Genomic DNA, 25879 nt, shown 5'->3' with positions numbered 1-25879 from the left:
TCAAGTTCGTAAGTGGAGGTTTTAGATTTTTATTTAATATGTTAAAAATCTTGGCTAAATGATAATTCAAAATTTGCATCCACTCATTTTAGAGAAGCAGGCTTACATATAAATTCCTGTGAATGCTTTAAATAAGGTTTGTATTTGAATTTATCTTGCTCAAAGCACACACAAGATGACATTTCAGAATTTACTTGAAAAGCTCATTACCCAGTTTTAGAATTATCTTGTCATCTAAGAACTATTTGGATTTGAAATTGTGCAAATTTAAAGTCACATAACTAATATTTATATATCATAATAAATATATGTATTTTTATTTTTTTTAAAGATTTTATTTATCTGATAGCATGAGTGGGGAGGAGGAGGAAGGGCAGAGGGAGAGGGAGAAGCAGACTCTGCTTCAGTGCATATATGTGGTTATTTAAATTTATATTTAGATCAGTTAAAGTTAAATAAAATTCAAAATTCAGTTCCTTATTTACACAAGTACTCAATAGACACATGTGACTAATGGCTACCATATTGGATAGCATAGTTAAAAAACATTTCTATCATTGTAGAAATTTCTGTTAGTGCTGATATAGAGCTATTTTACCCTTTTTCCATAGTATCTCATAATATGGAAGCACCATAATTTATATAATCATTCCCTATTGAAGACATTTTTGTTTATTTACACTTATTTTTCTGTCACAAACAGTGCTCTCTTTGGAAATGTTTTTCTGGACAGTGAGAAGTGAAATTGATGCAGGATTGAATATGGCCTGTCTAAATTAAAAAAATAAATATTTCCAGATTGCCTTCTCAATGGGTTCACCAATTTATACTTTCACCCATGGTTTTGGAGGGTACTGTTTCTCCTGTCTTTACTGAAACGGGCTGGGTGCCATCAACCTTAAAGATGGTTGCGTACTGTTGACTGAAATGTTGCATTTCCTGATGGAGTGCTCTAATTACTATCGAGGTCAAACATCTTATGTATTTTTTTTTTTTTAAAGACTTTATTTATTTATTTGACGGAGAGAGACACAGCGAGAGAGGGAACACAAGCAGGGGGAGTGGGAGAGGGAGAAGCAGGCCTCCCGCCGAGCAGGGAGCCCGATGTGGGGCTCGATCCCAGGACCCTGGGATCATGACATGAGCCGAAGGCAGTCGCTTAACAACTGAGCCACCCAGGCGCCCCTTATGTATTTTTATTGGTTATATTTACTGCTTGTTCCTGGCCTTTGACAATTTTTCTTTTAGGCTGTCTTTCTTTTTTGTACTGATCCCATAGAAGCTATTAAATCTTTGTAATATGTGTTACAACTGTGTCCTCTCAGTTTGTCATTTGTCTTTTGTTTATGGCATCTTAAATTGCTTATAATAACTTTAAGGAGTTTTAAAATTTAAAATAATCTACTTAATAATCAGTTCTTTATGGTTTTGCATTTTGTATTTTTTTTAGGAAGCCTCTTTGTACCCTTAGGTTATAAAACCACTTTCCTGTATCTTTTTATAATACTTTTGTATAGATTTATTTTTCTTTACTTTTAGATTTCCAGTCCATCTTCTTACCTTGTTTTCCATTTGACAAATTCTTCTTTTTTTAATTTTATTTATTTATTTGAAAGAGAGAGTGTGCATGCACGTGTGCTCACGTGAGAGAGAGAGAGAGGGCGCGAGCATGTGAGAGAGCGTGAGCGTGAGCGCATGAGCGGGGTAAGGGGCAGAGGGAGAAGCAGGCTTCCCGCTGAGCAGGGAGCCCTGTGTGGGACCCGATCCCAGGACTCTGGGATCATGACCTGAGCCAAAGGCAGATGCTCAACCAGCTGAGCCACGCAGGCGCCCCTTGACAAACTCTTCTTAAGGCCTAGCTTAAACATGTTCTTTTCCTTCTATACCCTCCTCCTTCCCCCTCTTAATTATCTTAAAGACTTTATCTGTAATTTTTTTTTTTTTAAAGAGAAGGAGAGGGCACCTGGGTGGCTCAGTTGGTTAAGCGACTGCCTTCGGCTCAGGTCATGATCCTGGAGTCCCGGGATCGAGTCCCACATCGGGCTTCCTGCTCAGCAGGGAGTCTGCTTCTCCCTCTGACCCAACCCCCTCTCATGTGCTCTCTCTCTCTCTCTCTCTCAAATAAATAAAATCTTTAAAAAAAAAAAAATAAAGAGAAGGAGAGAGAGGACGAGGGGAGGGTGAGAGAGAGAATCTTTTTTAAATATTTTTTAAAAGATTTTATTTGAGAGAGAGAGAGAGAGAGCGTGCACAAGAAGGGGGAGTGGGAGAGGGAGAAGCGGACTCCCCGCTGAGCAGGGAGCCGGATGCGGGACTCAATCCCAGGACTCCAGGATCATGACCTGAGCCGAAGGCAGTTGCTTAACCAACTGAGCCACCCAGGCGCCCGGAGAGAGAGAATCTTAAGCAGGGTTCGTGCCCAGTGTGTAGCCCATCATAGGGCTGGATCACACAATCCTCAGATCATAACCTAAGCTGAAATCAAGAGTCGGACACTTAGCTGACTGAGCCACCGAGGTGCCCTGTCTTTTTCTGTATTAAAGATACAAATACATCACTCTATGCTAACATTACACAATAGAAATATACTTTGAGTCTCAAATGCAAGCCACGTATATAATTTTAAATTTTCTAGTAGCCATATTTTAAAAAGTAAAAAGAAACAGGTGAAATTAATTTTGATATTTTTTATTTAACCTAGTATGTCCAAAATAGTGTCATTTCAACATGTGATAAGGATGAAATGTTATTATTGAGTTGTTTTTTTTTTCCCTGATGTGTATTTTACACACGTACATTTTAGTTGAGGCTAGTCACATTTCAGTTGCTCAAAAACCACATGTGGCTACTGGCTACTATATTGAACAGCACAGCTCTATACTGTTATTATGTATTTATGTCTTTATCTTCCCCATTTTACCATCTTCTCTTCAAGGAGAGAGACATTTCGTTCCTCTTTTTATCCTAGTTTTATTGAAACTTAGAATATATTAGTATTGTAAAATGTTTAGGATAAGCTAAAATGTCCTTGGGTAACATCAGTGGAAGAATAACTTCCAGAAGAATGAGGTTGTAATACTGTTCTCCGATTTACTGAACAGACCATTCTCTAATTATTATGCTTGGTCCTTCCATGCTTTAGGACATTGTTATACAGGAGAAAGCCCAGAAAAGAGTGATTAGATTAAGAAGGGGTCTTCCAAATCGTGCCTTTTAAGGAACGGTGGAAACCTCAATGATATTTCACATGGGGTTTGGGAGGTAAGGATGGGCATGAGAGGGTATGGTCTTTAAAGGCTTGAAGAGTTAAGAACAGGAATGAGTCATTGTTACTCTAAGAGTAGAACTAAGGTCAACAAGTAGAAATAACAAGGGATCAGATCTCAGGTAAACTTTAGGAAGAACTTCCCAACCATAACAATACCTGAGAATGAACTGGTCTATCTAAGGACCAAGGGACCACTCTATACTGGAAGAGGTTTCTAACAGCTCACCTTTTTAGGATAGATGGCAGAAGACTTTAGCATCACCTGGGATAGAGAGTTAGACCAAATGGTTTTCCAAAGATCCTTCTCCCCCTCTGCTACTGCAGTTCCATGAGACCATACCTGTAAGCACATTTGAGTTCTTTAGAAAAGTTTGTCACCAAATTCTAAAATATTTATGTGAAGGTATTTGTGTCTGGATGCTTGGATTTACTTTCACCTCTTTTAATGAGGTTCTAAAACTTTAAATTTATAGATTTTCTCTAAGCTTTATACACTACTGAAAAACCTGGTACTTGCATTTTTTTTCATATTTTAATCATTAATTTATTCAACATTGTTCGCTGTCTTTAGTTTACTTCCTTATATCCTCTGGCTCACTCAGAGATTCTGGATTTCTTAGACCTTGCTTGGGATGGCCTGATAAGACTAAGATGAAAATCCTGTGTATGTGATATGATACATTTCTTTGGAGGGGTTGCTGATTTGTATACATTCAGGAAACACTTGAGTTAATATTTTAGTAAAGATTAGCACTTTTCATTTACATTGCTCTTTGCATCTCAGGTTCTCAAATACTTTAAAGATAAGCAGAAATCATAATCAAGTTAACTCCCCAAACTTCTTTGTTAATATTCAGCAAATACTCTTTAGGATTGAACCAGCAGCTTGTAGCCTTGGTGTGTTACTTCCAAAGAACCAGAAACTTGTATTTTAAAATGATGATTATATCTCAATTCAAGGATTTTGAATTTTTTGGTTTTGTAGGTCATTTTCAAAGTTCAGAAATGCATGAAAGGGTGTTAGTATTATATTGGTAAAATATATCAAAGTACCAACTTCTAAATTTGTCAACATTTCCCAGTGAATTTGTAGGAATGTGTTTTCTCCAGAACCTAATATATTTATCTCTATACTAACTTCCACATAGGGCTATGGAACGCACCTGATGAATCACTTGAAAGAATATCATATAAAACATGATATCCTGAACTTCCTCACGTATGCAGATGAATATGCAATTGGTTATTTCAAGAAACAGGTAAGTTTTTCGCTGTGCAACTCTGTTCTGTCATTTCTTTTCTTTATATATACTCAGGTAGCCTTCATCCAATCCAAGGAAGTTTTTCCCCTGGCATTTTCTACTTGAAAGAAGGACATACATTTATTTTTTAATCCTTAGGCCAGGACTAAACTTCAGACTGTAGTAGAGGGTATGACCAGCACATAGTAAGTACTAAAGAAATATTTGTTGAGTGAATGAATGAATGCCATCTATAAATGAAGTATAATATTGCATCCTGGAATTCTAAAATATGGTATCCCCAGGCTAAGGAGAAATTCCCAGGGCTGGGTGAGTAGAGTTCTCCGTGAATAAGAGAAATAGATTCAGTCTCTGGAAAGTCTCCATTTATGACAGCAGAAAGAAAATGATGAAGTTTATGAAGGGCTCCTGATGATCCTTCTTCAGCAGCACACAGCAGGCTAGGAGCTTGGCTGCCATCTTGGTCCTTTCTTATCCGAAGTTTTCAGCTCAGTTTTTTAAGGAGCTTTTTATTCTCAGTTTTCAGCTCAGCTTTTTCTTCTTTGGCTGCGTATTTTTTTAATAGTGCTTTATAATTCCAAGTAATATAAAGTTATTGTAGAAATTTTGGAAGACATAGTAAAGCAGAATGAAGAAAATTCATTTGTAATTCTACCATCCAAAGAGATTTACTGTTAATGTTTTGATATGTACCCTTCTAATAATTGTTCTGTGTATGTGTTCATGTGTATATATGTATATAAATATAATATTTGGCTCATATTATATGTAATTGAATTACTTGCCCCTTTCACTTAATATATTCTGATTATTGTTTACATAACTTTTGATGGTTCTCTGAAATTTTATGGTATAATTAGAAAATAATTCATTAAACCAATACCACATCTTTAGGACATTCGGTCTTTCTTGTGTGTAAGCATACATTTATAAGTATGTGTTTGTACGTATGTTGCCCTCATCTATGGTAAGTTTGCTTAGGATAAATGTCCAGAAATAGAGTTGTTTCCAGATATATCTAAGGCTTTTGTTATGCATTGCCAAATACTGTAACAATTTCTATTGTCAGCAATATGTAAGGGGGTTCAGGAAAAGGTTTTATAATTGAGAAATATATTTTTTACTCCTTCCCTAAATAATAAATTGTGTATGTTTGCATTTATTTAATCATTGTGAAGTTTGATGTATTTTTTCTTATTCATTGACCCTTTGTATTTCTTCTTCTGTTTTTGAATTGCCAATTCATTGTATTTTGCCTCTTTTTCTACTAAAATATTTATTTTCACATTGATTTATGAGGACTCTTTGTATATGAGGCTATTAACCTTTTATTTTATGATTTTTCTCCCATTGTCAGTTGTTTCAGCATTCCTTATGACTTGATGTACAGATTCTTAAAGATTTCATTACATAAAATCTATTAACTTCTTTTTGTATTAGTCTCATGTGTTTAGAGAACTTTTCCTCCTCTGATGTCAGGTAGCTATCTCCTATTTTGTTTTCTTATTCTTTGGGACGTGTCTGTGACTTTTATAATAAAACTCATTTGGGAGAACTCAGTGGGATTGTTAACTGAAGGCTTGAGTGTCAGCTTTCTTAGGCTACAGCTAGCTGCATTGCAGATCTTGAAATACGGTTCTTAAATGACTTGTCTGTAGTCCTCTTTGAGGATGATGGCAATGATTGCTTGGAAAATAAGTTTTTGCTGAAAGGGCAGCAGGACACTGCTGGAGATCTGAATTCCAAATAATTTACTGCAAAGAACTGAAATAGGCATTGTAAGGAAAATTATGTTTATAATATAAATACATGAATATATATCCTGTAGCACTAAGTTATTGCAGATTAAAGTATATAAATGAATATATTGTAAATAAATGCCATTGACACAACTACACATTATGATGGTCTGGAAGTTTTTGCCTATACAGTAGGGGTTTCATTTCCTCAACATCAAAGTTTTTGGGGCACCTGGGTGGCTCAGTCGGTTAAGCGTCTGCTCAGGTTGGGATCTTAGGGTCCTGGGATCGAGCCCCATGTTGGGCTCCCTGCTCAGCGGGGAGTCTGCTTCTCTCTCTCCCTCTGCCCCTCCTAACCCCCTACTTGTGCTCTCTTTCTCTCTCTCTCAAATAAATAAAATCTAAAAAAAAAAAAAAGGTAGTAAGTAATTAAGTAATCTCTATACCCAGTGTGGGGCTCGAACTCACAACCCCAAGATCAAGAGCCTCATGCTCCAGGGTTCCTGGGTGGCACAGTTGGATAAGCATCCGACTCTCGGTTTCAGCTCAGGATGTGATCTCAGGGTTGTGAGATCGAGCCCTTCATTGGGCTGTGCACTCAGCATGGAGACTGCTTTGGTTTCTCCCTCTCACTCTGCTCCTCCCCCCGCCACTCTCTCTCTCTCAAATAAAGAAAATCTTAAAAAAAAAAAAAAAAGAGTCACAGATGGTTACATGCTGTACTGACTGAGACAGGCACCTCTAATTACTATATTTTTTGATATGCTTTTCTTTCAGAACTTAGATCGATTTTTGATTTGTTGAGAATCTTGGGGTCCCCTCCCCAGTTTGGGAGAAATTGTTCAATTTAATATAAAATTCAACCTTATATTCTGTTAAAAACCGTTTAGTATAATTTGTGTTTTACTCGGATTATTTTTTTATGTTGTCTTGCTTCCTGTTTGCAGTTTGATTTTTGATGTTTTTGAACCCCACAGAGGGGTTTCATGCTAATCCTTTTCCAGGATAATATGATGAGAACTTGAAAAAAGTGTATCTTGCTGCCTACCACACAGTTTGCACTCAGTGGATATTTGTTGCATAATGGCCATATGAATGAATTATTTGCTTTGCAGGGTTTCTCCAAAGAAATTAAAATACCTAAAACCAAATATGTTGGCTACATTAAAGATTATGAAGGGGCCACTTTAATGGGATGTGAGCTAAATCCACGGATCCCATACACAGAATTTTCTGTCATCATTAAGAAGCAAAAGGAGGTAAGCATGTGACTGACTCCTATTCCTTCCATACAGGCTGGTCTTCTTTGGGTGAGTTGCATATCTCTGGGCTCTGTGTGGATGGCTCTACTGGATAGCATCATAATTTCAGTTTGCTATGGTTTGTATAGATTTCTTCTTTGATGGTATGCTTGATCTGTTTCCTCTCTAGGTACCATTCCTAAGAGGGTCAACACTTGTTAAAATGGTGTAAAATACAAAACTTCTAAAACACGACACCTTCACCTTCAAGGCCTTTTACTTTCTAGCCTCATGTACCCTTCCCAAACTTACTTTGCTTATCTAAACTCTTCTCTAAAAGCCATTACTGATGCTTTAAGCCTCTAGCTTGGTGTCTTTATCCATTTCCCACCTCACTCTCCCAATACACAGTACAAATAGGCCCACTTTGGCCCGTGTTCAGTTTCTTCTTTGAACTTCACTAGCACTAGTTTGATCCACTTATTTGAATTTTTGTTATTCATCATCTTACGTGGGCATTTATCTTAGCATGTATCCATCTCTCCTTTTAACATTGCACCTTCTGAAGGTCTGGACTTCTAGGAATTCAGTGATTTGTTACCTCATTTTGGGGTGAGGTCTTTTATACATATGAACTAAAAGAGAAACAGTGAGAGGAAAGGTTGATAGATTTGACTACATAGTAATTTTACATTTGTCCAAGACAGAAAAAAATACCATAAAAAAAGCATAATTGGGAAGTGTGCATTTATTAAATGAACAAATTTTATGTTAAGCCCAGGATCACCTCCTCACTCCCCCTAGTTCCTTGGAGTTCAAAAATGGGCTTTGTGGATGTGTCATCCCTCATCATTTCCGTTTTATACTTCTGTTACTCATTCTAGTGCACTTTTTTTTTCTAGCAAGTAACTAAAAAAGGCATCTGTCTTAAACCCCGTCTTTGTTTTCTGGTTTCTACTAATGTCCCTTAATCCCACTTGTTTGTTTGACATCATCAGTTGTTTGTCAGACATCATCAACATAACAGACATAAAACTCCTTACACAGTGTCTGGTGCATAGTAGGTGCTCAATAAATATTTTTCTTTTTTACTTAAAGTGGGTCAGGCTTGTTCTTATGAATGTGGATGAAAGGCTTTTTTTTTTTTTAGAAAATAAAAACAACCTTTGTTGTTTCTCGCTCAGAGATGCCAGCCTTAGAGAGAATTCCAAATAGGGTACTTGGAGAGTTAATAAAAGCACAGCAGGCCCCTCTCTCTGTCTCTTTCTAAAGAGCTAGCTTTCTTCATTGTTCTCTTTGGGCTCTAATGAGCAGGTCTGTATTCAGCAGCTCCGTGTTCAGCATGAGGGGCTGCTGGCCAGCTAGAGCCATCACCAGGCGGTCAGCTGCCCGTCCCTCCTTCCTCCTCTGAGGAGCACCCGTGCATCTCTGGTGAAAGCAGAGAGCAGGAGTCTCCTGCAGATTCGCCTTGTCCGGGTCTGGTGGCTCTTAATGCGGACAGGGGAAAGCCGTAAGCACAGAGCTAGCCAAAGCAGTCCGTTGGTTAGGAGACAGTGCTCCCTCCCCTTTCTTTTTCTCCTCCCCTCTTGGATCTCATCTCCCTCTCACCTCACCTTCCCTGTTTGCCTCCAGCCTTCTCTTAACACATGCCACTGAGTGGATGATGCGGGCTGGGAGCTGTTAACCTAGGTTCTTTCAAAGAGACCTGAAGTCACCATAATAAAGTACTGGATTCGCGTAGTATCTTCTTCCACAGAATTCAAATGATTTTCGCAAGTATTTTCCTTCCCACTTTTGAAAACCCCCTTGCAGAAGACAGGGACTAATGGTAGTAGCAAACAAGTTGTAAGTAGATGGAAGGCTTTCCTGGCCCCTGAAAGCATGCAAGAGCAGAATTAAGTTGTGCTTGTGTCTAGTGGAGATGGAGAGAGCAAGCCAGTGCAGTTGGACAGGGGAGGAGAGTAGGAGTTGAGGGTTGTGAGTGTTGACTCCAAGGGGAAGGTGGGGTCCATAGGGGCCGAGCATCATCGGAGGTATCTTTGTGGGAAATAATGTTTGAACTCTCTTGAGCCTGCTGAATCCCATCAGCATGAGCAGAGATTCAGAGTCCAGCATAAGTAGATTCGTGGGCACATGAACAGTGAGGACCATAGGTGTGCTGGTGATAAAAGCCACTATTTGAGAAAGTGTGACTAGGTCTAGGCATGAGCGGCAGAGTTGAGTGTATATATGCACGTGTGCGTGTGTGTATGGGGAGGTGGAGCTGGGATGTAGGGATACGTCTCAAATCTTCACCCGAGTGTGAGACAACAAGGGAAAGTAAGGGTGACACCAACCAATGAGATTTCTTTGTAAGAACACTTGCTAAGACTTGGTGGCATATTGGAGATGGGGGAGTTCCCCCAAATCTTATGTTTGGGGAGACTAAAACTGAAGGGATGGAATGGGAGAAGGATTTGAGGAGAGAATGATGATGACATGGTGGAGAAGTGGAGACATTTTCAAGGGAGGTGAAGAGAAAAGACTGAAACAGAAGTATAGTGTCTCCTTTCTCCAGAGCAACCCTTGGAGGCACAGAGGGGTTAAGAAACCCTCTAGTGTCATTACGGAGTCACTCACCAGGACCCCGCTACCCTCAAGGTGCTACACAAGGGGTGTGGAAGCCACCTGGGTGGGTTATCACATCTGAGAATATCCTTGATAAAGAGAAAAAGTTTTAAAATTATATTTGAAATTATGTTTTCTGAAGGTGTTTATTTAAGAGAGTACCATTGTGATTCTCTCTTAAAAAGACTTAGACTGGGGTGGGTACCTGGCTGGTTCAGTCAGAAGAGCATCTGACTCTTGATCTTGGGGTTGTGTGAGCCCCACATTGGGTGTAGAGATTACTTAGATAAATTAAAAAACTTAAAAAAAAAAAAAAAGGCTTACACTCAGGGCGCCTGGCTGGCTCAGTCAGAGGAGCATGTGACCCTTGATCTTGGGGTTGTAAATTCGAGCCCCATGTTGGGTATAGAGATTACTTAAAAATAAAATCTTTTTTTTTTTTTAATTTATTTATTTATTTTAGAGAGAGCATGAGTGTGGAGGGGCAGAGCTAGAGAAACTCAAGCACATTCCCCACTGAGCCGGATGCCTTGCGGGGCTGGATCCCACAACCTTGAGTTTACTACCTGAGCTGAAATCACTAGTGGAACGTTTAATCGACTGAGCCACCCAGGCGCCCCAAAAACTCTTAAAAAAAATAAAAATAAAAATATTTAGACTCATAAATAAACAAGAGGGAGAGCATCCGTCTAGATCTATCCTGTCCAAAGTGGCAGCCACTAGCTACATATGGCTTCTGAGGGCTTGGTATGTGGCTAGTTGAAATTGAGATGCACTGTAAGTATAAAATACACTCCGATTTTGAAGACCTGTTAGGAATAAAAGAATGTAAAATATCTCATACATGTTTTTTCTATGATTATGTGCTGCAGTGATAATATTTTGGATATATTGAATTAAATAAAAATATATTGTTAAATCCAATTTTACCTGTTACTTTTTACTGTAAGAAATGTGGCTGCTGGAACATGGGGGTGGGGTGGCTCAGGTCATGCATGATCTCAGGGTCCTGGGATCCAACCCCCGATTCTGGGTTTCCTATTCAGTGGGGGGAGTCTGGTTCTCCCTCTGCCCCTCCTTACTGCTTGTGTGCTCTCTCTCTCTTTCTTCTCTCCCTCTCAAATAAATAAATAAGATCTTAAAAAAAATTTACATGAGCTGATTGCATTATATTTCTGTTGCACAGCAGTGAACTGGATTTACCAGGCATATACTTTGACTAGTCCCATTCACCTTATGAAGTTCTTTGTTTAATTGTCAAGATGAAAATGCATTCATGCTGGAGCATTTACCAATGATATGTTTGAGATCAAGCTGTTAGGACCTGGAATTTTTTGTTTTCCTTTGTGAATTCAATTAATGACTGCTACTGTGTTTTTGTTTTTCAAATTTTTATTGAAATTCTAGTTAGCTAACATATAGTGTAACATAGAATTTAGTGATTCATCATTTACATATAACACCCAGCTCTCATCACATGCCCTCCTTAATGCCCATCACCCATTTAGCCCATCCCCTGTCCACCCCCCTCCAGCAACTCTCAGTTTGTTCTCTACTGTTAAAATTCTCTTATGGTTTGCTTCCCCCTCCCCTCTTTTCCCCCCCTGTTTTGTTTTTTCTTTTCCAAAATCATTTATGACATAGTTAATTTCGGGATGGCTATTTTTAATTAATTTTTTTTCTTTTTTTAAATGGGAAACTGCACTGCTTTGGAAATAGTTGACATCAGTACATTAGGAACTGTTCTACAAAACAAACACCTCTCAGAATTCCCTAATCCATCCTGGTTGCTGACACCAGGGGGTGTGTCGCCTCAACAATTTGGAGCTGCTTTTTTGATGCAAACAGTATAGGTTAGGGCTCAAGCCTTGAAAATTTTGAGTAATAATGTCATCCTTCCCAGCAAGGGGGGAGGTGGGGAGTGACACTTTCTGAGGCCTGCTTAAGAGCCCTCCAGTCGGAAGGGAACATTTAGTTCCTAGTCAGGGGATGTGAAGAGGTCCGGATGCTGGGGCTGGGCTGCGTAGCTGATCAGCTCCGGCAGAGGCTCCTCAGAGAAATAGGGCAGAATAATTGGCTCCTTTGTGAAAGAGGACAGCGGGCCCCAAGGGCAGTGTGTTCTCTCAATATTGGCTTTTTGGATGGCAGGGGACAAGTATTCAAAGACGGTTGTGTGAATGCCCCTGGAGGTGTATGGTGTAATAGAACGTTTTCAGGTCTTCCCTGTTCAATAGCATTCACCCTCTCTCCCTTTTTGTGTCCCGAAGACTTTATTTAGGAGACCGACTTCTTAGGTTGATTGACGTAATCTGTAGCCACAGACTTCTGGCACTAAACACATTTTCTTTCTGTGCTTTACAGATCATTAAAAAGCTGATAGAAAGAAAACAAGCCCAGATTCGAAAAGTATACCCTGGACTTTCATGTTTTAAAGATGGAGTTCGGCAGATTCCAATAGAAAGCATTCCTGGAATTAGTATGTATAGATCTTCTTTTAAGAGCAGAATCTTTTAGTATTGCCATGCGATGTGTTTGAAACGGTTGTCAGAGTGCAGTGATTTGGAAAGCTTTTTGCCTTGCCTGTCTCCATTTGTGGTGTCTGTAATCTTAAGAAGGGAGCAGATGCTTTCCCTTTGTCTTTTCTCTACTTCTCAGTGCAAACAAATCAAGGAGAACTTAGATGACCCCTTCTTATAGCTGTTCATATCCATCATTTATTGAGAGAGTACCGTTTATAGCACGGGGAAATGCTACTTTTACGAATGGGGAAATTGAGTCTCAGAGTGGTTAAGTCCTTTGACCTCAACTAGCACATGGCCAGTAACTGTCAGAATTAGAAGCAGTGGATGCTGATCTGCAAACTTGTTGGTGTTCGCACCCTTGCTCATGCTGTCATGATTGCAACCTGCACAGGTGTGTGCTTGGCCAAATTTGTCTCTCCAAATTTCTAAAAAATATGATTGGAAAACATAATTTGTTTCAAGTTCCTTATTTTAGAGTAGTTTTCCCAAGGGTTCTTATCTGTGAATGTTAGAGATGAATCGTCTTGGGTGAAAACATACAAAATAGCTGTTTTTGTAGATTGAAAGCTATCGAATAGCCACGCTTTTGTTCAGTTCAAATCCAGGATCTTCTAGTATATTGAAGATTTAATACACAACACGAAATCAAACAAACCACAGTTCTCCAGAAAAAAATAAGACCTTATTAGGGCAAGATACATTCCTTCGATACAGTAGCTACCCTGTAGCAGAACTTACTTTTACTTCTAGACTTAGAAATTTCACTTCCCTTGTGCCAGGCATTCTTCTGTTTTTTTACATACATCAGCTAATTTCAAAAGCGATAATAACACCTAATTTTTAGAGTTCTGTTTTATAGATTGATAAGTCACTTAACCTCTCTAACTTATCTAGGATAAGTTAGCTTTTAAGGAGAGAGCAAGAAGTCAAATCCAGGTCTGTTGGACTTGAGGCTGTGTTTTCTTTCTGCTGCAGTAACCATCTTGTATTACAAGCAGGGTCTTTGCCAAATAAAATAGAGACCAGGACAAAGTTTGTTCTAACCTAAAATAACAGCTTAACTCTTTCACATGATGATTAGCAAAATACGTGATTTAGAGTTCAAAATGCACATATGCTCCCAGTACTGGGCATATTTATTTTTTATGCTTTCCTGAAAAGTCGGAGTTCCTGCTTTAGAAAGCACTAACATAAAGAGGTGTTGGCCTTCTTGGAAATGTTTCATGCTGTTAGCTGTAGAAGGAAGTAACTAATTGCAGTTGATTTCTGTCTCTGCCCAGAAATAGACTTTTATTGAGGCATGCTTGTAATTTATTTCCTCTTTGATAAGTATTAATTTTGTTACTCTCCCTTGACCAAAAGCAGTTCTCATTCAGTGTTTAATTTCGTTGACATATAGGAGAGACAGGCTGGAAGCCAAGTGGAAAAGAGAAAAGGTAAGTAGGACCGGGGAGAGGATATTAATGGAAGTAAGTTTTCTTTCTTCCCAGCAACTTAGGAGGAAGTGGGCAAACTGCTTGTAATCACCCATTCAATTTTCATAAAAAAATTCTGGTTTGGCTCCTATTTTAGGTTTTTGTAAAAATAAGCGGAATAGGAATCCCCTGGCAAGAGGGCAAAAAACTAATCATTGTTCCCTGTTGTTTCCTCTTTTCCTTTCAAGTAAAGAGCCCAAAGACCCTGACCAGCTTTACAGCACGCTCAAGAGCATCCTTCAGCAGGTGAAGGTGGGTGTTTTCTTTTCATTCACCTCATGCAGATATTTTGAAATGATTTCCCACATGGAATTTCCATATTAGATACCTTACTTTTTTCTTTACTCAAGAGCCATCAAAGCGCTTGGCCCTTCATGGAACCTGTGAAGAGAACAGAAGCTCCGGGATATTATGAAGTTATAAGGTTCCCCATGGGTAATGCCATTAACATTTTCTAAGTATAGATTTAACACTCTGGATGGCGGTGTGGGGGACACATGGTTGCTGAGGTTGATTTGTACTCTTCTGTTGTAGGGTAGGGTGTGTGTGGTGGGTGGTGGGATTCCCTGCACCCGCGGAGGGCCAGTGATAGAGAGCAGAGTAATAGAGGACAGGTGGGTGGCCGAGTCACGTTAGACACTCCTGCACCTTTAAGAGCTGCCTGCCTCCTGCACCGGATGCAGAGAGCCCAGCTGGGGAACTGCACCCAGCGCTAGATGTGAAAGCTGGCTGTTGGGACATAACCTTGTTTCTATTCTACATGTGGAAAACTCTGGTTTGGTTGCACATGGACAACTTCAGGTTGTCCTCTTGATGTATTTTGAGCCTTTTGAGAATTTTTGAAAGCGACGCAAAGGACGTTGGATTAAGGCTGCTTGCTAGCAGAAGGAGAAGTTCTAGGAACGCAGTTCTCGATTTTTCCATGCTCTCGATGGATACTATTAGTGTCACTATCTATACTCCCTTTAAAAGCTTTGTTCCACATCCAGTACCAGACAAACAAAAAATGCTTTGGAAATGTCGAATTGTGGAATTTGTTGCTGTGCGTACACCATGCTAAAATGATTAATTGAACCAATTGAGAATCCAATTAAACTAATTTGGCATTGTGTAGATGACAGACAGCTAGCTGAAATGTTTTCAGTCGGTTGTGTGGCCGTTGTTTTGGAGACAGCCTGTGTCTTCTGTCCCTTTCCTACCTGCAGTCTGTTCCTGGTTCTAAGAAGGTAGTAAAATAGGAAAGGAAGAATGAAAGGTATTCATTAGTTCCCTGATGAAAGAGTTATTTGTAGGTGTTTTCTATAGCGTTGATTTTCACATGAATGTTCTATATAGTCATTGTAATGATTTTGGTAGTCTGTCCTCTTTAATGCGGACCTACATCCGAATGCTTTTCTTTCTCTTTTCTCTGCCTTGCTTCTCTGTATCTTAGTTATGAAAACCAAAGTGTGAGGGTTGAGTGAGTCTAGAATTCTGAACAGAAGCATGTTTGGGGAATCAGTATTCTCTTTTCTAAGTTTTTTTTAAAGGTCTTATTTTTAAGTAATCTCTATACCCAACGTGTGGCTCGAACTCACAGCCCTGAGATCAGGGATCACATGCCCTGCTGACTGAGCTGGTCACATGCCCGTCAGTATTTTCCATCCTGTAAAAAATATGTTAAAATCCTTTATGCCCATTTCCAAACTTAAGTTAACTGACCTTTGCATCTCATCGCCTGGACTGTCTCAACTCCCTTTATGAAACCCTCATGGGAGGTAGTATGAGTTTGGGGAGAATAATTATCTTTCAGCCCTGTTTATGTATGCTCTGAAAACCTGCAATAGTAGGTCTAGAAGGTCCCATCTGTCATAGCCTACTCTCAGCCTGCTTTCTCAAAGTGTTTTGCTTGGTCCAGGCTGAGAAGGGTATGAGCCTCTCCAGTTGGATAACCACCTGTGTGCGTAGCTGACTGCTCCTGAGGGGAATATTGGCCCCGTTGAACAAGACCAGTGGCGGATGGAGGTGTGTTCTAGACAAAGTTATGAAAATAGTGAATGGTGCTCTTTAGGGGAGCAATAATATTTTTCTTAGGGTGCCTTTAGGTGCTGAGTGAAAGATGTAGTCTTGTCCCTAAGATGGTCTTTTTTTTTTTTTTTTTGGTTAAAGATTTTATTTATTTGACAGAGACACAGCGAGAGCAGGAACACAAGCAGGGGGAGTGGGAGAGGGAGAAGCAGGCCTCCCGCTGAGCAGGGAGCCTGATGCAGGGCTTGATCCCAGGACCCTGGGACCATGACCTGAGCCGAAGGCAGACGCTTAACGACTGAGCCACCCAGGCACCCAGATGGTCATGTTTTTGAGGACAAGCCTGACAAATCAGTAGTTTTACTTTCCCCCATTATTGCCTTCTCGGCTTTTTCTAAAAACGTTCTTTTCTTTCCCTTGTGCTCTCAAAAACTCTTTTTCTATGAATGAGGTCCAACCTGTGTCTTTTAGGGAATCTCAGAAAATCATCTGAGTAGTCTGGCCCAAACATGTCTTCTTACCATGGGTGCATTGCTGGGCAGCATTTTCCTATTTCCTTAGAACTCCCCAGTTGGGGGAGGGATGAAAATGGAATAATTTATTTTTTCTCCATATGTGGTATCACTGATATTTAATCACCTTCTTTTTTAACCCATGCCATTTGGTCAAGTAAGCCTCTAATAAAGCTAGAGGAAGAAAGATGTTATTTATTTATTTACTTTAAAGATTTTATTCATTTGACAGAGAGAGCCAGCGAGTGCACAAGCAGGGGGAGAGTGGCAGGCAGAGGGAGAGGGAGAAGCAGACTCCCCACTGAGCAGAGAGCCTGATGCAGGGCTCTCTTGAGCCCAAGGCAGATGCTTAAACTGACTGAGCCACCAAGGCACCCGAAAGATGTTATTTATAACTTAAGAATAGAATAGAAATATAGAAAGGAAATATGGAGAATTGGTTGTAATTATTCTGGAAGATCCAAACATTCTATGACTCTCATTTTGTTTCTGCTGTATTTTAGGCTCTCCCCATCTCTTCTTACCTCCTTTCTTCCAAATTTAATTTGAAAGCTTTGGGATAAACTTCTTTGTGCCATGTTTCATTCTCCCCCCGCCCCCCCCCCCCCCCCCCCCCCCACCCCCCCCCCCCCCCCCCCCCCCCCCCCCCCCCCCCCCCCCCCCCCCCCCCCCCCCCCCCCCCCCCCCCTTTTTGGTTAATAAAACTCTTCCTTCTAAAACATAAGCACTATATTGGGCGGCATATCTTAAGTGGTAGACATTTAGGTGGTAAGGTGAACATCTAACTTTACCTGGAGAGGCACAATTAATTTCATTGCTCTTTTTTCATTTAATGAGAGGACATCTTCATCTGCTCAGTCACACTCAGGTGAGACATCTAGTGGGGTATTTGCTGAGCCTTTATAAAGTACCTTAACACTTGCCAATTTTTCTCTCCTTCCAAACTGTTCTAGTTAGAGAAGAAAGAGATTTGAAAGTTGAACTCACAGATATGATGACACACCACTAACCAAGAGAAGCGTTAGTCAAAGGAAATAGGCAAAAGTACATATTTCCCATTTTTTCTTTGGTGTTTTGTGGTAGATTTAAGATTTTGATGCAAATGAATTCTCCCCATTTTTGGATGTTGCACATAAATTTATATATCTCACTAGCTGATGATCCCAGTGTATTTGGTTGTAAGTTTCTTTCCTTCTGGAAAATTTGATAATATAGTGGGAATTTGGGTTATTGGTAGAGGTATTTTTTTTATAGCAATTTTGACTTATTTTTCCATGCACAGTTAATATAATTTTTAATGACAGAACCAGACTGAGACACAACTAGGGACCTATAAGTAGACAAATGTTAGCATCTTCTTTTTTTTTAAAGATTTTATTTATTTTATTTTATTTTTTTTAAAGTTTATTGATTTGAGAGAGAGAGAGAGAGCGTGCATGCACAAGGCAGTGGAGGAGCAGAGGGAGAGGGAGAAGGAGAGAAATAGGCTCCCCACTGAGTGGGAAACCTGCTGGGGGCTTGATCCCAGGACCCTGAGATCATGACCTGAGCCAAAGTCAAGCGGCAGCTGCTTAACCAACTGAGCCACCCCTATTTATTTGAGAGAGAGAGAGAGTGCACACGCGTGGAGGGAAGGGGTAGAGGAAGAGGGAGAGAGAATCTCAAGCAGGTTCCATGCTCAGCGCAGAGCCTGACGGAGGGCTCAATCCCAGGACCTTGAGGTCGTGACCTGAGCCAAAATCAAGAGTCAGACACTTAACCGACTGAACCACCCAGGTGCACTCAAATGTTAACACCTTCTAATCTGCATAGGATTCTTTAAATCAGTTCTAAGAGTGAGGAGTAAACAAGCCCCATGGTATTCTTACAAGTTTAAATAAAGTGCTGTTTTCATTTGTAAAATAATATAATTTAAAGCAAGTAAATATATTAGGAAAATACTATTTTTAAAATAATCTCCCAAGGCTTACTTGCTTTAAAAAGAAATTATTGTTTGTGCTTTTTTTTTAATTGCCTGTGATTCTTATTTCATGGATGGAGCATGAAACTGAATTCATTTGAACCATTTTATATGCAAAGAGACTGGTGTATCTGTAGATTTATTTATGATCAGTTTTTCTACTTTAGTTCTGTCTCTATAGCACCAAAACAACTGTGAATTTAATGAAACAAACTCAGTCTTATTGTTTGGATTTAAGTAATGAAATGATTCAGACAAATGTTCCACCTGCTCTACACCGTGTAGATAGAGCCTCTTCTGTATAATTCTGAATGAATAGCTAACAGTACTTAGTTTATCATACTTATCACTGCTAATCTACTTAGCTTCCTTGTGCTGAATAGGGGATTGGGCCAGATGACTAATAATGGTCCCTTCAGTGTGAAAATGCTGTGATTTTACACAAGAAGTCCTCACAACAGAAACAATATAAAATTTAAGAAGTGTTTTCCTTGATCATGTCTCTTAAGCAAGGGCATTGGGATGGTAAAAATGTAGCCAGACTGATGACATAGATTTCTCTCCCTGTCTCCCTTTTGTCAGCTAGTGTTTAAAAGGAGTCAAAGATTGCTAATATTTTTTTTTCCTGTGCAGATCTGAAAACCATGAGCGAACGCCTCAAGAATAGGTACTACGTGTCTAAGAAATTATTCATGGCAGACTTACAGCGAGTCTTTACCAATTGCAAAGAGTACAACCCCCCTGAGAGTGAATACTACAAATGTGCCAATATCCTGGAGAAATTCTTCTTCAGTAAAATTAAGGAAGCTGGATTAATTGACAAGTGATTTTTTTTTCCCCTCTGCTTCTTAGAAACTCATCAAGCGGTGTGCCTAAAGCAAGGTGGTTTAGTTTTATAAAGAATTGGACATAATGTATTGAAGATACTTGTAAATGTAATAATTAGCACTTTTGAAAAACAAACAGAAAACCTCCTCTTAGCTTTTCAGATATGTATTTAAATTGAAGTCATAGAACATTTTTATTTTATGGAATAGATTTTAATCTATTTACTACTATTAATGTACATTTTCTATGGCATGTCCATTAGCTGAATATTCAGTAATAGATGATCAGGGGTTTCCTCAACACCTGTGTATGAGGAAATTGCACATAGTACCAAGATTTGGGGGAATGCAGAAACTTTTCAAACCATGAATGTTTCCATTTTTTTCTAATGGAATGAGAGTTTATTTTTATTTTATTCTGAAGGACTTTAAGGAAGGGATACATGATAAAAAGCTTGTAAAAGGTGAAATATGCGATGTTTGAAGTCTCATTGTAGACTTTTTATATATATATTTTTAAAAACACTCATCTAGATGAGGTGCTTTGAGCAGTTCTGAAAAATGCAGTTCCAGAAAAGCAACTGCTTTGATTCCTAAGGAAGAAATTCTAAATAATGCACACTTTTTTATAAGCATCTGGATTTTTGATAATTCTATCTACCTACAATAAACTTGTGAGCACATAACCACTATTTTAATAATTATTTTCTCTACACGAATGTGTAATATTATATTTGACTTTGCTTATGCAGGCCATAAGTTCCAAAAGGCAATCTCCTGATGCACGAAGGCATACATTTAAAAACACTGGAGATTGAATCAACATGCTTTAATAAGAAAAGATGCATAATCTACATATGTATCAAATTTGGTGAATCCTTGTTCTAACAAATAGGGATTTTTTTCCCTTTTCTATGATATTCACAACCCCACTGATAATGTATTATATGAACATTTTTCCTTTTGCATCTCCAGACTATATTCATTGTCTGAGGTGAATTAAATCACCAAGATTTGCTGTCAGTATTTTAACACCTGTATTGGAAGACAGACCCAGGGTAATATCCCACTAAAATCCATCATACAACCTTACTAACCTGTCTTGGGATTCCAGCTTAGTGCTTGGATTTATTTCCTGATTAACACTACATAGAGAAGTGGGACATCTGCCATCCTGACTCTGGGAGAACCAACTAATATCAAACAAATGAAGGCCATTTTGATGGTCTTTGACACTAATTTTTATGATACAAATTTATAAACTGATTTTTGTAAAGGACTAGGTTTTAAAAGTGTATTTAACTTGATGTTTTTTATCAGCATAAATGAATTAAAATGGTCATTAAATAGTTGTCAAAAACAGTTGCCAGAGATAATCTGCATGAAGGAAAAAAAACTGCAAATGGCTGTTAAGTGGGAAGTATTGTTTTTAATATGTAAGAGATATTCAGAATGCTCACACTGAAAAATGCCTCAACTTTTGTAAGTATAAGAAACCACCTTGAGTGGCATCTAGATTTCTAATGAAGAATGATGATACAGTTTGGATTAAGTATCTTGGACTGGTTTTAAACAGTGCTTTGTCCTGAATCTGCCAAAGCATCTGTCCAGCTTGGTATCCTGTGAAAGTTTTTTATTTTCTGGGTAGACATTCTTATAGAGTATTGTCTTTAAAATCAGATTGTCTCTTCTATATTGAAAGCATTTTTATGTTTTCTAATTTAAAAATTAATATTTTCTTATAGATATTGTGCAATAAAGCTGAAGTAGGATGTGTGGTTTTTGCAAATGCTTTAACAGCAGATAAAATTTTACATTTGTAAAATTAATATATTGTACTGGTACAACATAGTTTTAAATTATATTTTAAAAGGCTCTCAATTTGGTGTTGTGTTTTCTTCTTCTAGCCTATTAAATTTAACAGGGCAAGTGTATGATCTGGTTGATGACCATTGACTATATCCATAATTCTTAGATTTTAGGCATTTTGTTGAAGATGTTTAGAATTGTTGCATTTGTTGGAAGTTTCGTAAAACTTCACACCCACCGGTGGGAGAATTCCATGAGGACACACTTGAGGGTGTCTGGGTCTTGAGTGGTTCACTGCATCCTGCCCACTGTCACTCATTAAACGAAGAAAAAAAAATCCTAGTGAAAGAAGAGTGTTAATTGGTTTAGAAATTAGACGGGTTTTCCGCAGTTTTTCTTTGTGCATCTGTGAAATAGATGAATGAAGAGACAGTTAAAAATACAGCTGATTCCTACACATCTCATGAGCTTGTTACTCAAAAGGCTGACTGCAGGAAAGAATACGGTTTCCTCTTGGGGGTATGAGAGAACCCACCAAAGAACACCTTTTCTTTCTGAATCCTCAACCAACTGAGAAGTCAAAAGAATAAGGCATATGATGGCCAGAATATCTTTATTAATAATAAAATGGATATTGGAGAATGTGGCTTTATGTATCTGTGGAAAGTGGGCTAATACTGAACCCCAGAATGTGCTTGGCTCGCCAGCAGCTTGGCACCACTGCCACTTCCCCTCCAAGGGCAGGGCCTTTACTGTTGAGCTCAGTGCATGGCCAACAGCAGTGGTGCTCTCTGAAGGATGGCCAGCTCCGGAGAGGCACAGGCAGGGAGCAGCCACACAGTGCAGTCCCAGGGCCTCACGGTAACTCATCAACCAGGGGGAGGAGTGAATAAGGGCAGAGGGAGGCCAGGGGGTGATGTCCCTTCTTCTACTGAAATATAAACATCTGGATTGGAGAATAGGTCTCCTTCCCACTCATATCCCATATATCCATATCAAAAATCACTATAAAGTTGTATTCAACACATGTGAAAACTGATTGTATTCATTAGAATAGTGAAAAGAAGACTTTGAGGATTTCATGTTACGTGGAAGTAAAATTTAAAATTATGAAACCTAAGAAGTAGAAATAACATCAGTCAGAGGCACTATGGACAGGTTAATAATGTGTCACCCCCCCCCTTTTTTTTTAAAGATTTTATTTATTTGACAGAGACACAGTGAGAGAGGGAACACAAGCAGGGGGAGAGGGAGAAGCAGGCCTCCTGCTAAGCAAGGAGCCCGATGTGGGGCTCGATCCCAGGACCCTGAGATCATGACCTGAGCTGAAGGCAGACGCTTAACGACTGAGCCACCCAGGCGCCCCACCCCCCTTTTTTTAAAAAAACATTTTATTTATTTGACAGAGGCAGTGAGAGAGGGAACACAAGCAGGGGGAGTGGGAGAGGGAGAAGCAGGCTTCCCGCGGAGCAGGGAGCCCAATGTGGGGCTTGATCCCAGGACCCTGGGATCATGACCTGAGCCAAAGGCAGACGCTTAACGACTGAGCCACCCAGGCACCCCTGTGTCACCCCTTTTAGCTGATAGTCTTCAGACCAACCCTCACTGTTTTAAGAGATTCTAAGAGCTGTACAAGGCAGGTTTGTTGGAGGCAGCCCGTGACTTTTTCCATAATGTTCCGCCCTGGTCTTCGCCAGCCCTCGTTAACTAGCATTCTCCTCTTAGCAAAGCAGAAACAATACTTTGAAGGGAGAGCTTCAACAAAGTAAACGGAAGATGCTGAGAGGAGGTGAGGGAACACCAGTAAGTATCATGAAAAGTTTTCCAATGTAATTTATGTATATTTATGCCTTGGTTTCTTTATGGGAGCATCTTTACTTTTTTTGTGGAAAAAAGTTAACATAGACAAAGCTGGAGATTTTCTCTGGGTTTACTAAAAAGCAGTATATTTCAACAAGGCAGAGAAAAGCAAGGAATACAAAAATCAGTGTTCCTATTCCCTCTTGTTATTGGGAAGTCCAACACAACCTTGGCAGAATTAGTTTAAAAAGATGGAAAACAACACCACTAATTGTGTGTGTGTGTGTAATTTTCTGAGCTGAACTGAAGGTTGTCAGTTTTAATTTATGTAGGTTTGAAGTTCTTTAGGAGAAATCCCTTGGAGAATTTGTTGGAAAGTAGGAATCTTCTCAAAATCATGCACGTATTCATGCATATGCACTTTCTGCATACCACTTTACTTGGTTTTGGGGCCCTTTCTAAAATTCACTGGTCTCTATTCTTTGCTGTTAACTACCCATTTTCTACAGTTAAGAGATGGGTATCCTATTTATGTTTGAAAATACCTAAGAACAGAAAATCTGCCTTTTTGTCCAGTAGGGCAGTACAGCAACAGGATAGGCAAACGGTTATAAGAAAGTGCCTAAATTTGGTTAATGTTGGTTGTTTTTTAAAGAGTTGAATAGAATACACACATGGTTTATATAAATCTTGTGACCAAGTTTTAATTCAGACCTTTTTTCCCCATACAATGTTATTAATTCATTGTGCCAGGACTGCTTCTACTCCTCAACATACTCACACTTGTATAGTTGTAGCTTGTTTTGTGGAAAGCTCAACATCCCCTCCTGTATTTTTTAACATTAAAAAAAATTGAAGTATAATTAACAATAAACATGCACTACAACACAATATCATATAAAATACATATAATAAAATACACAGGTCTTAGGTGTAAGGACCAAGAAGTATCAATCCTACACAAACTTAGAAAACAGATGTGGGAAGTCTTCTGAAATCATTTTATGAGGGCCAGTATTGTTACCCTGATACCGAAGCCAGGAAAAGAATTCTAAGAAAACTATACAACACAACCCTCCGAACACAGGTGCAAAAATCTTTAACAAAATACTAGCAAATGGAATTCAGCAATATATAAAAATTATAAGAGGTTATGACCAAGTGGGGTGCATCTGATTAAGTCAAGGTTGATTTAACATTGAAAATTCATTAATTATATGAATAGCATAAAGGAGAACAAAACACATTCATCTCAATAGATGCAGATAAAGCATTTGACAAAGCTCAACACCCATTCATAATTTAATAGAAAAACTAGCAAAGAGGAAACTTCCTCAGTATGATAAAGGTTATTAATAAAAACTTACAGCCAACATCACAGTAATGCTGAAAAACCAAATGCTTCCAAGGTTGAGATCAAGGCAAAGATGTCTCTCATTACTTTGATTTAACATTATAGCAGAGGTTCTAGTGAGTGCAGTTAGGCAAGAAAGGGCATACAAGTTAGAAGTGAACTGTCTTTATTTGTAGACAATAAGGTAATGTACATTAAAAAATTCTAAGGAATCTACATAAAGATAATAAAACTAGTGAGTGAATTTAGCAAGGTCTATATATGAAAATCAATTGCATTTACATAAACTAGCAGCCAGCAAGTGAAAATGAATTTTAAAAATACATTTACATTAAATCAACAGTATGAAATGCTTAGGATAAGTTAACAAAATATGAGCAAGGATTAGACAAGACTTCTCTCAACAGCAAAATTAAGACCATAAGAAAATGAAATGTTGGGGGAAGTAACTGTCAATCTACATCAACAAGAGTGAGGGGGAAAAATTAAATTTGTTTCTAGAAAAAAGAATTTGGCCCTCATCAAAATGACTTATAAATGCTTCAGAAACTTAGACTTTGGAAAGTCAAGTGTACAAATAAAGCCGTATCAGGATAGCCATTTATTTTATTTTATTTTTAAAGATTTTATTTATTTGACAGCCAGCCAGAGAGGGAACACAAGCAGGGGGAGTGGGAGAGGGAGAAGCAGGCTTCCCGCAGAGCAGGGAGCCTTATGCGCGGCTGGATCCCAGGACCCTGGGATCATGACCTGAGCCGAAGGCAGATACTTAACGACTGAGCCACCCAGGCACCCCAGGATAGCCGTTTAATAAAAGTAGAAATAAAGACAACGCCACCAATCCAGTGGTAAACCGTAAAGAAGAAGAAGGCAGAGTAGATAGCATAAAAATATTTGATAGAAATAAATCATAGGAGTTATCAAAATAAATGGACTTAATTTGCTAGGTAAAAGATGACAATTCAGTTTGGACCAAAACCAAAAATCTAGTAATATGCTCATTAATGAGATACATCTAAAACATTAACATAGGAAGGCTTAAAGAAATGGAAAGAAAAATGATGTAGTAAAAATACTAATTTTAACTATATACGGGAAAATATTAACCATATATAAGTTGCCTTAGCTATATAAGATATTAAAACAGCATTATGAGGGAAAAAGTGACTACAACAGCGATAAAAGGAACAGTTCACTAGGAAAATGAAATCAATAAATCCAGAAATTTTGTGGAAGATGTTATACTTTTTTTTTTAGCAAATGATGAAGACAATCAAAAAATTGGTAAAGCTATGAAAAATTTGAAAACGTTATACATTACATTCAACAATTAGAGAACTAGTTTTTTTCTAGCACACACTTAAACATTTGTAAAATTTGACAACTTACTACTCATAAAAGATTTAACAAATACCAAAGAATCAACACCATACAAATAATCTTTTGATGTATTACAGAAAGAATAGAAGTCAATAACAAAGAATAACAACAGAAAT

At 38.6% G+C, this 25879-nt stretch overlaps 1 protein-coding gene across 7 annotated transcripts in view; it reads left to right on the top strand.

The window, feature by feature from the left end:
* The window catches only part of KAT2B (lysine acetyltransferase 2B), a 99070-nt gene extending 77769 nt beyond the window's left edge, over positions 1 to 21301 (top strand). For 5 of the 7 annotated variants that reach the window (XM_027584758.2, XM_027584756.2, XM_027584757.2 and 2 more), the window contains 7 exons: positions 4417 to 4527; positions 7385 to 7528; positions 12479 to 12593; positions 14039 to 14075; positions 14303 to 14366; positions 14465 to 14549; positions 19227 to 21301. In XM_027584758.2, the coding sequence (XP_027440559.1) occupies positions 4417 to 4527; positions 7385 to 7528; positions 12479 to 12593; positions 14039 to 14075; positions 14303 to 14366; positions 14465 to 14549; positions 19227 to 19420 (750 nt within the window). In that variant the 3' untranslated portion in view covers positions 19421 to 21301. Of the gene's footprint in view, positions 1 to 4416; positions 4528 to 7384; positions 7529 to 10578; positions 11033 to 12478; positions 12594 to 14038; positions 14076 to 14302; positions 14367 to 14464; positions 14550 to 19226 lie in introns of those variants that run through there. The other 2 variants (XM_027584759.2, XM_035728320.1) reach the window with 2 other exon arrangements.
* The last annotated feature ends 4578 nt before the right edge of the window (positions 21302 to 25879 follow it).

The sequence above is a fragment of the Zalophus californianus genome, chromosome 1 (genome assembly GCF_009762305.2).
Source record: "Zalophus californianus isolate mZalCal1 chromosome 1, mZalCal1.pri.v2, whole genome shotgun sequence".
Lineage (NCBI taxonomy): Eukaryota > Metazoa > Chordata > Mammalia > Carnivora > Otariidae > Zalophus > Zalophus californianus.
The sequence above is the reverse complement of the archived record's forward strand: the minus strand, read 5'-3'. Positions and strand labels throughout refer to the sequence as shown.